Source organism: Leucopleurus acutus, assembly GCF_964270905.1.
Source record: "Leucopleurus acutus genome assembly, chromosome: 15".
Lineage (NCBI taxonomy): Eukaryota > Metazoa > Chordata > Mammalia > Artiodactyla > Delphinidae > Leucopleurus > Leucopleurus acutus.
Genome location: NC_139157.1, coordinates 51,672,180 through 51,686,103, shown reverse-complemented (window position 1 = coordinate 51,686,103; position 13,924 = coordinate 51,672,180). Strand labels below are relative to the sequence as shown.

The 13,924-nt window shown below is 40.8% G+C and overlaps 1 protein-coding gene across 1 annotated transcript in view; it reads right to left on the bottom strand.

Annotated features, from left to right (window-relative positions):
- Positions 1 to 372: 372 nt before the first annotated feature.
- PDSS2 (decaprenyl diphosphate synthase subunit 2) overlaps positions 373 to 13,924 on the bottom strand; it is a 255,269-nt gene continuing 241,717 nt past the window's right edge. Inside the window, exon 8 of the mRNA XM_082856030.1 lies at positions 373 to 2,602. Coding sequence (XP_082712156.1) covers positions 2,444 to 2,602 — 159 coding nt within the window. The 3' untranslated portion in view covers positions 373 to 2,443. The remainder of the gene's footprint in view (positions 2,603 to 13,924) is intronic.

Here is a 13,924-nt window from a genome sequence, read left to right as displayed (position 1 = left end):
CTGAAGTGAGTGAGGTTTGCAGGTCCAGGTGGGGGGGAAGAGGGACAATGGTTAATGAATGAATTCTTCACTCTAGCAAGAAACTGGGGGTGGAGAGTGATGCAGAGGGGGTAAAGGAGGAGACATTCTAAGGCCACTAACTCTGCCTTGTCAGTACCTTCCCTGGCAGCACTCAGGCAGTAGGCCAAAAGGTGTAATTAAGCACGTCTTGCTGCCCCCAAATTTCTCCCTAGAGATTGTCTGAAATTATAAGGGCTTAAAATGAATTAATAAATAAATATCCCTGAAGAAGGGGTATGGAGAAGACTATCAGTATTTAATACTTTAGACTGACTTAGCCAGCGTATTAGGTTTAACAAAAGCAGAGCTGTCACTCAACACTGAGGGCAGGGCTGTTGCTCCCAGGGAGCCGGACAGACAGCAGGGCACAGGAGAGGGAACAGAGGCCTGGAAGGCAGCTGGGAAGATGAAAGGGAGGTAGGAAATGTTCCAAAGAAAGCAGACAGGCGGGTGTTGAAACAAAGAGTCCAGGATTATAAGCCATACAAAGGAGAGCTGGGAATTCTTTAGGTCACCTGGCAAGAAGTCTGCCATTAAGTTTTATGCTTTCCTTCATAGCCTCTCTTTGTGTTTCACCTTCCCTGTTCCCTGAATTTCACATAGCATCTTTGTTATCTAGAGAGTCAGAAATGGCAAACTTTTAGAAAATAAAACAAAGCTGGAGAGGACCTCATATATTCTCTTGTTTAACCTTGTTTTACCAATGTGGAAACTGAGGCTCAGAGGGAAGTGACTTGTTCAAGGTCACACAGCGAACCAGGTGCTAAACCAGAACTAGAAGAGCCCTAGAATCCTGCCTTCTGTTCCATAGTACCCGACCATCTGCTTAATAAAACCTACAGCTTGCTGAAGTTCCTGCTCATCCAGAAAACACAAAGCATGACTCCTCCTTTGTGGAAGTTAATGATTAAAACCTAGTCTGATCTAAAGCATCTAACCATAGTTACTAATTAAGCCAATTTCTGTGAGAAAAGGCATTTCAAACAGAAGAGTGGAGTGTTCTCTTCAGCTAAATCTATAGGCCTTCCAATTGTAGTAGCATAAACTGTACAATTACAACATTTCAAGTACGCTTAAAAATATTTCAAAATACAATACCTTAACCTCTGTAGCTTACATTTTCTTTTCATTGCATGCCACATGATGGGTCCTGATAAAACGGTTTTGTAACTTTTGAAGAAGGAATTTAACTAAAGTGACTTCACTTAGTGTTTGAGTGAACTAGGTAATAAAATCTGTTTGCTGTGTTCGCTGTCTCCAGATAGGGCTGTAATTACACCACATAAGGAAGAAAGGTAGCTGAGTCTCAATCTAGATCATTTATGTAAACTCAGCCTTCTTGTCAACGGTGTTCTCATATTGCATGCATGCAAACCTCAAAAATCATCTCCTATGAACCACAGAGAGACAGTGTCCAATTGCAGGCCTGTGAGATTGCTTATATTCTTTCTGTAATTGGATGTCTGTGGTTCAAGACCAAAATCTGACACTCTGAGGCTAAAAAAAAAATCACCAATGAATTCCCCAGTACAACAATTATATATCTGACACTTGTAAAAATTAAAGGTATTCTCTACACCAACGTATTACAAATGAATACATTTACTTGAAAAAAAGAAGCATCCTGTTCAGCTTGAAAAAAAAAAAAAAAGTTTGGTTCTTTGAAATGCGTTTGAAAAAATCTGGTCTTCCAGAAAGAAAAACAGGCAATTCCTACTATAACCAAGTTAACATTTGATAACATTTTAATCTCCTACTTCAAATATTTGGCCTTATTTTTTCAGCAGTTTCCCCCCCAAAATCTTATAGAACCCAAGAAGCACAAAGTTTATCCATACTGCATCTATAAAATACAAAGACATAATTGCAAGAAGACAAAGCATGTTTTTTTTTCTTAATCATTAAACTACCCTCCGTTATGAAAAATTGGTCACTGGCTTTTGATTTGACAGTCCTCCCTGGCTGGCATTGATAGTGTTTCTCTTGACACCTGCAGCTTCCAGCTTGCCCTGTCCTCTCTAGAAGGAAAACCACAGGCCACCGCCCTGGCGCCATCCCTGGCTCAGTCCAATCAATAAGGACTTATTTCCTGTCCATTTGCTGAGGTCACAGGAGCGAATCTCATTAATTATTTCTGCTACTGAAGCCTCAAGTGTGCTTGTGGCGTGACAACTGAAAACTGCTTGACCTTTTTTCTTCTAATTTTGTTTGTAGCAGTTCCAAAAAGAAGGCAGTATTCATTTAGCAGTGTGGTAAAAAGAAAAAAAATGTATATGTTGTTAAAGTCATTAACACATTTAGATCTTTCATCATGAAAGCTCTCCCGATCACCTCATTCCCCAGTTTTTTTCAGCTAACGAACAATAGTCTTTTTAATTTGGTGTCACGAAAATCTGGTCACAGCAAACACAATGTTTTCTAAAGCAGTTCTGGCCTCCGAGGGAGGAAAGCTCTCCAGGGCCTCCAGTGCCTTGTTTCCATGGTAACGACACAGGTCAATAGCTGAAGTCACACCTTTGCCAGCGCTGATTGTTTCTCGCAACTGTTAAGAAACAAATGCACAGGAAAAGTCAGTTTTTAAGGTACCACAATTAAATTGGGGAGGAGAGGTGGAAAACAAAGAAGGGGAGAAACAGTATAGATTCACTGTTTCTGCTTTTGAGGTTAAAGAGGACACCATCCTCCAGTGATTTTGAGGCACTAACATTCCCTAAGGCTGCTAGGTTTGGCCCTCCAGAGCAGAACAATAGGCTCCAATTAGCCTAATTACACCTCTTCCCCAACTCCCGCCCTGTGATATCTTGAAGTGGGCCCTGCTGGAGGGTGGTGGTGATGAGGCAGAGGGCATTTACATCTCTGACATTTTGAATTCAGCAGCCTGATATTCTTAGGTGAGGAAGGCTTCATTAACATCCTAGTTAATAACTAATATTTTTACACTGTATGTTGGCACAATAGTCCATGTGAAAATTCAAGAAAGACACATAGTATTAGATCTGAGCACTACATTATTAAAACTGTAAGACTTTGGGAGGAATGAATTAAAATACCCTTTGTGAAGAATAAAGTCAACTCTTGCCCACAAATGGAGTTGATTTCCAATCCCTCTCCCTGATGACTGGAAAGGACCAATACAATGGTTACACTTTAGAGCTGAAAAAGACTTATAATGATTTGGCCGGTCCACTTCCCCTTGCCCCGATTCCATCTTCTTCTCAGTGAATACCTCTAATGTCTGCTTTACTCCCTAAATCAGAAACTCGGGAGTTCTCCTTCATCCATTCAGGCACCATGGCTCACCCATGACTGAACTTTCTGGCTCCCCACTAGGTTGGTTGGCGCCCAGTGACAAGTTCTAGTCCATGAGACGTGAATGGTGTGTGTCACTTCTGGGCTGTAGCATTTAACGGTCCATATGAGTCCCGCCAGAGGTTTCCCTCTGGTACATCAACCAGTCACATTGAAGAAGCCCCTCAGGTTGGATCCCCGAGTGGCCACAGTGAGCAACCACGGTGCCTCTCCAACCTGCACAGGACATGTAGTATGGGCAAGAAACACGTCTGTTGTCTGAAGAGACTGTCAGGTTGTCTGTGGCCATCTTGACTGATATACTCACTGAGTCTCAGCCATTCTATCTCATACAAAGCCCTCAAATTATCATCTGCTCTTCACTCTCATTGCCACATCAGTTCAGGCTATCATCATCGCTTGCCTGGGTTATTTTTGCAATCACCTCCTAAAGCGTCTTCCCACCACCAGTTCTTTGCCTCTGGACTCCATCCTTCATGCTGCCAAGAAGATCTTTATAAAAAGCAAATGTGATCTTGCTTAAAACCCTCCACTGCCTTCCAATAGCTTTAAGGAAAAAAAAGTCCAAGCTCTTTCATGAGGCATGGAAGTCCTTTCCCTTTCCGCCGTTTCATCATTACTTAGGGAAACTACTTGCAGCTGATGGCTTGAGACAGTCTCCACATACCCCCCTCGCCCCATCAAGCTCCCCAAATTCCACTTGGGTGGAATGTACACAGCTAGGATGACAGGCCTAAGGGGCTAGGTGCCCTTCTTCCTTGGGGCTCCTGGAGTGCCCTGTGCATATGTGGAGTACAGCATTATTATATAGTGTTGTCTTTTAATTCTCCATTCACTTATCTATCTCTTCATTAGACTTGGAGCTATCGTATAATGCATGAAACATAAAGGAATAAAAGAAATAACCTGCTTTACTCCCCTAATTATATAGATGAGAGGAGAGGGCCAGAGAAGCTCAGCAGCTCACACAAGATCACAGATGGATAGTATCAAAGCTGCGATCAGAAGCCAGTTTTCCTAACACCCAGTCCAGTGGCACTTAATATTATACTCCGCCAGACTCTCAGCATTCTACAGGTATTTCCACACTGCATATGAACTTTGGTATTGTTTCAGCCTAGGGTTCCCTGGTTTCCTGCCATCATTGAATGCATGAAGGCACTAAAATGGTCCTGGGTATCAGAGGTAGCCAGATTCAAGCTCCTCTTCTAGCTCCCATCTTAGAGAGGCCAGTTAACTGCTCTGAGTTTATATGGGGATAATATCAGTCCCTTGTAGGACTGCTGGTGGTGGGGGTACTGCATGAGACAGTATAGAGTGCTTGACAGTGTCTAAAACACTACAGATATTCAGAACTACTTAATTCTTCTTCCTCCTCAAGCCCTTAGCCATTGCCAAGAAAGCTACCCCATCCAAAATAGATCAAGTCTATTTTAGCTTGACGCACAGCAACCTCAAAGGTAGCTGAACTTGGATCAGACCAGCCTTAAAGATTAAAAAAAAAGAAAAAGAAAGAACATGCTTCTTATTTTCATTATCTTTAATTCCCTCAAATCTAAATTAGACTGGCCAACATTCTCTATTCTGGACTTCTAGGTTGGTAACTGCAGGCAAGTGGATATATGCATGACTGGATTTCAGTTTGTAAATATTAATTGAGCACCTATTATGTGTAAAGGGTACAATGATCCTTTTTTGCTTTATGGGTCAGGAACTAACGAAGGGTATACTGTGAAAAGCAGCAAGTGAAGGACTACAGATAACCAGAGAAATGAGAGCAACTTTGATTAGAAGAGATTTAAGAGGGCTTTACAGAAAAGGGATTTAAGGCATGTCCTGAGAATGCTGATAAGTAGTTATGGCGTCGGGGTAGCAAGAAAATTATAGGGAAAGAGAATAGCTTGAACAAAGGCACAGAGAAGACCAGAGCGAATGAAAACAGATTGGTGTGATACTTTACAGAAGTAGGTGAGAGGGGACCCAGGTGGGTTCTGAAAACCAACCTAAGAACTTATTTATTTATTTTATTTATTATTATTATTATTATTCTTTGCGGTACGCAGGCCTCTCACTGTCGTGGCCTCTCCCGTTGCGGAGCACAGGCTCCGGACGCGCAGGCTCAGCGGCCATGGCTCACGGGCCCAGCCGCTCCGCGGCATGTGGGATCTTCCTGGACCGGGGCACGAACCCGTGTCCCCTGCATCGGCAGGCGGACTCTCAACCACTGCGCCACCAGGGAAGCCCAACCTAAGAACTTTATTAAACATTTTTTTTATTATCAAATATTTAATTTATTTTTTATTTTATTTTTTTATTTTTTGGCTGTGCTGCGTGGCACACGGGATCTTAGTTCCCTGACCAGGGGTCAAATGCATGGCCCCTGCAGTGGAAGCGCAGTGTCTTAACCATTGGACCAGCCGGGAAATCCCTCAAATATTTTAAAAGTACAGAAAAGTTGAAAGACTAGCCCAGGAGTTGGCAACCTATGGCCTCAGGCCAAATTTGGCCCCCCTGTTTTTATAAATTAAGTTCTGCTGGAATATAACCATGCCCATTTATTTAAGTATTGTCTATGGTTGTTTCTGTGCTATAACGGCAGACCTACAGAGTTGAGTAGCTGCCACAGAGACTGTATGGATTGCAAAGCCTAAAATATTTACACTTTGGCCTTTACAGGAAGTCTGTGACTTCTGGACGTAGCATAATTAATGAACGCGTATCTTCTACCTAGATTCAACAACCATTAATATTTTGCTATTTTTGTTCTATCTACTTGTATGTGTGTGTTTTCTGTATCATTTGAAAGTAAGCTGTTTAAGCTGGTGTATTAGCTCTCCAGAGGAGGAAAAAGCCCTATTTGTAGCATTTGCAGATTTTTGTGGTATAAATACTCCCATCATGGCTGATTTCAAGCTACCAAGGGTTGTAGAATCACAAAATTCTTGAATATTTAACAACTGGCTCTCAGCTGGTAGGAGGAGGCTTGGACATACCACAGGCTGCAGGATGCTTTACCCTTGTTTTGAGAAGCATCTCCAAAGATAAGAACATTCTCCTACATGGCCAGAATACCATTATCACAGCTCGGAAAGTAACCAGTAATCCTCTCCTATTATCAATATCTAGTCCATCTGCAAATTTCCCCAATTGGCTCCAAAATGTCTTTTTTAGCCTTTTTTTCCCCCCAAGCCACAATGAATCCTGGTTTACACACTGCATTCATCTGTTATGACCCTTTAAACTTCTTCCCACTATGATATTGCCATTTTGAAAGGACCAAGCTATGTTGTACAATGTTCTACATTCTGTGTTTCTCTGATTGCTACGCTTAGTTTGTTAGTCTGTAAACTTTATTCAGTCAGGCTCAACTGAATATTTGATGGTGACTTATATGGTATTTAACCCTACAATGAAGGGGAATTCAGACTAGGGCAAGATAGCACCCAGGAGGACATCACTAAAAGTTACTCAAGCCCTAAAAGAGTTAATTTCTCTTCCCCAATGACTACTGTACTTCCAGTTAATACTCCAATCTGCTCTCCACACGGTTGGCTCCCAGGACTTTGCATACCAAGGACCTGATAGCTTCCACGTGTAAAATGCCCATTTCAGAACTCATCAGTAATCTAATCCTTCATGGAAGGTATTATTCCTCACAGGCATCTGTATACACTTCCACCAACCAAACATAAACTACTGGCTCAAAGGAAATCCTTTAGATATAATTAATAGCGCATAAACGAGACTCGTTTTTACTATAAATTAGAAGAGGCCATGAGTTTACCCAGAAAAATACAATCTTGTCCTTTGTAAATAAATGCGACAAAAGACACATTAAGCTGGAGTTCCTAAACTTGGCTGATCATAAGATTCATCTGGGGAGCTTTCAAATGCAGATGCATAGGCCTCATTCTTGGAGATGGATTCGGTAAGGCCTAAAAAAAAAATGCTTCTTTTTTTAATGTTTTTTTAAAATGCTAATCACTGGTCATTGCAATGATTAGCCAGATTTGAGAGTACCTCACTCGCTGGGGCATGTATTTTGAGAGACTGTATTTTAAAACTGTCATGTTGGGTTTATATCGTTTTTTGTTTTTTTTTCCTTTTGCGGTACGCGGGCCTCTCACTGTTGTGGCCTCTCCCATTGTGGAGCACAGGCTCCGGACGCGCAGGCTCAGCGGCCATGGCTCACGGGCCCAGCCGCTCCACGGCATGTGGGATCTTCCTGGACCGGGGCACGAACCCGTGTCCCCTGCATCGGCAGGCGGACTCTCAACCACTGTGCCACCAGGGAAGCCCTATATCGTTTTAACCACACTTCCAAAGGGTTGTTCTTGTGATGCTCAAATTAAATTTAGCAAGCATTTATTGGGCACCTATATGGTATAGGTATATAGTAGGGGCTGTAGGTACAGAGAGAAACACAGTTGCTGCCCCCAGGACCACTGTTAGAGGGCTTGTCATAGGGCTACAGAACCAGAGAGGGTTGAATGGAACACTGAGGGATTGGGCCCATGACCTTGGTTCTAATAACTGCAAGAGAAAAGACCACAATTAGAAAAAAATTATTTCCGCTTTTGCCTTCCCCTACATTTTGACTGGGCAAATTCCCAATTGATGCATAGGTAGAACTTTCCATATTAGGATGTGGCTAGAAATGCTAGTATGCCCACTCTGGCCTTTATGGCCTGAAAAACACTTTAGCTGTAAGATAAATTAAAAAAATACAAAATGGTGAATTACTAGTCTCCATTTTATTTCCCTGATATAGCACTTTAGGGCAATAATGTAATTAAATCTCTAATTAAGTCAACTGAATAACTGTATAAGTGCAGAATCACCCAAAATAAATTAAGTCCAAATCCCCTGCTAGAGGATCCAATTAAAGATATTAACACCAAGAGGATCCACAGTACTTAAAATGCATTATTATTTAACATTTATTAAAAGGTGTTATTAAACACCTTTTCCGTGATAAATGTTGCTTTTATGAGACCCTTTTGAGAAATCATTGTATGCCTCTGAAAACTATTTGGTTTGAAAGTCCTCTTAAAATATTAAAGGCAAGCCCTTGCCACGGGATGTAAGCAGCTTTAGAAGATGTGGAGGCAGCAGTCGCTTCTCTCCAATGAAATCAAAACAAAACCTTAGACCTAGAAGAAACCCCAAGCACCATCTTCGCTTCTCACCTCATTTTGCAGAAGACACTGGATGAGAGAGGCTAAGTGATGTGGACCAGAGTCAAGAGCAAATTTGAGAAATGGCCTAGGTTTCATTTCTGCACATCCAGAGCTCTTCTCCTCTATAGCACTGGAAAGATTTGGAGATAGCCCCAAATTTTCTTTCACCCAATCAGATAGAGTGCTTAGAGAGAACAGGGATACTAAAACTCATCTGGAACACGGGGCAGACCTTGTTCTGAAGAAACTGTATAATAGAGAGTAAGGGAGTATGAAACAATATGTTAAAGTTTTGTTTTGTATTTAAATGGTTGAAAACAGCTGGATAAGGGTAAAAGGAAACAAATGGGAGCCATGTTGTTATGGGAAGAGACCACATACCTCTCACCCAAGTGGTAGAAGTGGACCATGCTTCCTTAACACATTATACAGCTGGCAGAAAGGTATGATGCAGTAATGATACGGGACTTCAGCCTTTGAACATCTGCTAAAACTTGCATTCTATAGTTGGCAAATTCCTGGTGTGCCTAACTGATAATCTTATGTATTAGAAGATAGAAGAAGCACTTTTTGCTTAATTATGTCAGCATAATTGGATATAAAGGTGATAGGAATTAACAAAAAATTAATGCCATCTTGGTATTAGAATCAGTCCTTAGAAAGGCCTAGCAGGAATGGGTTTGGACACTCAGACTATATGTTAGGAAAGTGCATTGCAAAAATAAGTTTAGTGAAAAGATTGCCATTAACTATAACTGGAAATAAAGTTCAAGGGTGATGGAAGCCTCTGAAAAACTAAATTCCAACAATGTCATACTTAATTATGAAAGTGATCAAAATAATGGCTACTGAATAAGCTCTCTCAGGGCTCTCATTTGAGAAGGTCCGGGTGTAAAAGGAGGAGCCTACGATTCCCTCCACTGCTGAGCATTTCCTCTGCACAGAGCACCACTGTGGAGACAGGGCACTATCCCTGTTTTGAAGGAGCTGACAAGAGAGATGTACAAAACTGTAAAAATTGTGTGGGACTCCACCCAGAGGCTTGTATTGTCACCAGGACACTTGCCACAAGTGTTTTTAAAGTGCTGTTCCTCACAGAAAATGTTCAGAAACAAACAACGTTGTCAGAATCTGCTAAAAGACTGATGGGCATGCATGAGGGAAGGAGATGATGACAAAAATAAGGGGCTCCCAGATGTAAAGGCTGTATGTTGAGTAAGAACAAGTATGTGCAAATATTTCCAAAAGATAATATACTATTAACACTCCCTAACACCATACACAAAAATAAACTCAAAATGGATGAAAGACCTAAATCTAAGGCCAGACACTATAAAACTCTTAGAGGAAAACATAGGCAGCATACTCTATGACATAAATCACAGCAAGATCCTTTTTGACCCACCTCCTAGAGAAAGGGAAATAACACTAAAAATAAACAAATGGGACCTAATGAAACTTAAAAGCTTTTGCACAGCAAAGGAAACCATAAACAAGACGAAAGGACAACCCTCAGAATGGGAGAAAATATTTGCAAATGAAGCAACTGAAAAGGATTAATCTCCAAAATATACAAGCAGCTCATGCAGCTCAATATCAAAGAAACAAAAAAAATGGGCAGAAGACCTAAATAGACATTTCTCCAAAGAAGATATACAGATTGCCAACAAACACATGAAAGGATGCTCAACATCACTAATCATTAGAGAAATGCAAATCAAAACCACAATGAGGTATCACCTCACACCAGTCAGAATGGCCATCATCAAAAAGTCTACAAACAATAAATGCTGGAGAGGGTGTGGAGAAAAGGGAACCCTCTTGCACTGTTGGTGGGAATGTAAACTGATACAGCCACTATGGAGAACAGTATGGAGGTTCCTTAAAAAACTAAAAATAGAACTACCATATGACACAGCAATCCCACTCCTGGGCATACACCCTGAGAAAACTATAATTCAAAAAGGTACATGCACCTCAATGTTCACTGCAGCACTATTTACAATAGCCAGGACATGGAAGCAACCTAAGTGTCCATCAGCAGATGAATGGATAAAGAAGATGCAGCACATATATACAATGGAATATTACTCAGCCGTAAAAAGAAACGAAATTGAGTTATTTGTAGTGAGGTGGATGGACCTAGAGTCTGTCATACAGAGTGAAGTAAGTCAGAAAGAGAAAAACAAATACTATATGCTAACACATATATATGGAATCTAAAAAAAAATGGTTCTAATGAACCTAGAGGTAGGACAGGAATAAAGATGCAGACGTACAGAATGGACTTGAGGACACGGGGAGGGGGAAGGGTAAGCTTGCATGAAGTGAGAGAGTGGCATGGACATATATACACTACCAAATGTAAAACAGAGAGCTACTGGGAAGCAGCCGCATAGCACAGGGAGATCAGCTCGGTGCTTTGTGACCACCTAGAGGGGTGGGACAGGGAGGGTGGGAGGGAGATGCAAGAGGGAGTGGATATGGGGATATATGTATATGTATAGCTGATTCATTTTGTTATAAAGCAGAAACTAACACACCATTGTAAAGCAATTATACTTCAATAAAGATGTTAAAAAGAAAAAGATAATATACTATTGAAAGAAAAAGGAAATAGAACAACTGAAGAATGAGTTCAAAGTCGTAAAGACTAAAATAAATTCCATGAAGAGGGGCCTTTAAAGATGAAATGTGCATTCACATAGCCCATTACAAGTTGTCAGGGGGGCCTTGGATGCAGCTACCATCCTGGCTTCTGTTGTCCTTTGCTTTCCAAGACCACCCACCCTCCCATTCCAAACATCATATTATCCTCTAGGACAAATAACTGTGCAGCACCCACTGAGCCCCTCCCTGCGTCAGCTTTCTCACTCTTTTTTTCTGATGTTCTTGTCCAGCTTTCATCCTCTAACACGTCCCTTCTCTGTCTTCCTCCTCACTCTGGAGACCTAGCTTCTGGTCTAGGGCACCTTCACAGACGCACCCACCCACCTCTGTTCTGCTCTCTCATGCTCAGAACGCACATAAACTGTCCTTCCCGGCTACTGAAAGACTGTGAGAAATGTCACAGATGGGAGAGTCAAATGACTAATGCCTTCCAACACAGGACAAAAAAGAAAAAGATGAGGACGAATGTGCATTCTGGAACACAGATCTGGGAGCTTATGAAAATTACGGCAAAATTCCAGAAAAGGTTATTAAATAGACAGTTTGTGAGCTCTCGAGAAAAGGCAGCAGTGACAGCAGCCCCAAGGTAGGTGGGCCACAATGAGCACATTATGACAAAACACTCTCATTTTTCTTTTGATATTAACTTGGCTGTTAGCTTCAGAAATAGTAAAGGTAGAGTATAGTCAGATTATGGAAACTTAGTCGTGGATAAGACAGAGAAATGGGATCTGTATAAGAGTTTGGCAATATGGATTCAAATACGTAAAATAACTATTCCTAGAAAATGTTTAGTAGTGGATTTATATTGAGCAGAAAAGCGATCTCTGGTGTTGTGCTACAAGACTCAATACTTGGTTCCTTTCCCTTATCACAGGGAATGAAGATGAAGAAGAAATGCATATTAAATTTTAGTTTTCAGATGTCATATAGCCAAGAGAGAAAGGCAACACATGGATAGCATCAAAATCTTAATGGTTTTGACATGTTGAGCAATAGACTGATACTAGCCAGAAAAAATGTAACAGGGCAACTGTACAGTTGAGCATTTAGGTTTCAAAAATTAATTGCAAAAGTTTAAACCTCAGTTTGGCAGTGACTCATAAAAAAATGCTGAAAATCTTTGATAACCACATTCTGTATGTAAGCCAACACTATGATGTAGATACTAAAAAAGAAAAAAGCAAACGCAAACTGTGGCAGTATAAACAGATGTACATGTCCAAAAGACAGGCAGGAACAGTCTCACCACAATCTTTGATGGTCAATCATGTTTAGAAAACTATGTTCAGTCCTGGGTGCCATGTCTCAAGAAGGACACTGACAAGATAGAAAGGGTCCAGTGTTGGGATGAAGAAATATTTGGAAACATGTCATCTAAGGAATGTTTAACCTGGAGGGAAGGATTAAAGGAAGATATTAAACCCATCTTCAAACTTCTAAAGCAATTAAATGGGAGAAGGAGCAGTCTTGTTCTATACGCTTCAGGGAACAGAACAAAGAGCAACAAGATGAAGTTTCTAGGAAGCTTTAATTTCCGTAACAAACAAGAAAGAGTTTTCAAATGACTAGTTTGTCTAACACGAATAGTTTTTTTTTTTTTTGACGAGCTGTTAACTCCCTATTATTTAAAGTCCTCAGCGACTAGATGCCCACATCTGAAAAAGGTATGAATGAAACTCTAAGCTGAAGGGGGAGGTGGCACAAGGCTGCCTCCAAGGCGCCATGCAACTTCAACATCCCAGCTGACAGTGCTTCAGCTGAATGGTTTTGCCAGCTTCTGAGTGGCAAGACTTGGTACAAAAGGAAAAGCTACAATTAAAACGTTTCTCTAGGGCTTCCCTGGTGGTGCAGTGGCTGAGAGTCCACCTGCCGATGCAGGGGACACGAGTTCGTGCCCCGGTCCGGGAAGATCCCACATGCCGCGGACCGGCTGGGCCTGTGAGCCATGGCCGCTGAGCCTGCGTGTCCGGAGCCTCCGCAACGGGAGAGGCCACAACAGTGAGAGGCCCGCGTACCGCAAAACAAAACAAAACAAAACAAGACAAAAATCTTTCTCTAATACAAGAAACTGTGAAATGTACTACAAACAACATAAAAATTTCCTTTTTGCTTAGAATAACAAATTATTTAAAGGAATCTATAGGAAAAAAAATCTACTGATCTACTGACCTTATTAAATATCTTATTTTGGCAAAAGTGGAAGGAGGTGGAAATAAGAGAATTTTTAGTTATTATATTTCCTCAATCACATTAATTCACATGCCAACACAATTAGAATGGTAGTGCTTCACAATATTAAAATAGTAATAATATTAATAATCGCAATAACAACAAAGACAATCCCATATATAGTACTTATATGTGCCTAGCACTGTGGTAATATATTTATATCTATATAATATATATATATATCTGTAAGATATATATAATAGTACCTACCTCATAGGGCTGTTGTGAGGATTGTACATCTATCTATCTATCTATCTACCTACCTATCTATCTATCTTCTGTTCTATACACCCTATGAGGTATGTGTGTATCTGTCAATCTATCTATCTATCTATCTATCTAGGAAAACATTAGAATTTCCTTTGAGAAGAGAACACATACCTATGTTAATAATGTCCTTTGCACAACGGCAAACTTTTAAAATACACATCACAGATTAAAAGAATAAATCAAGTCAAATACCTTTGGATAAA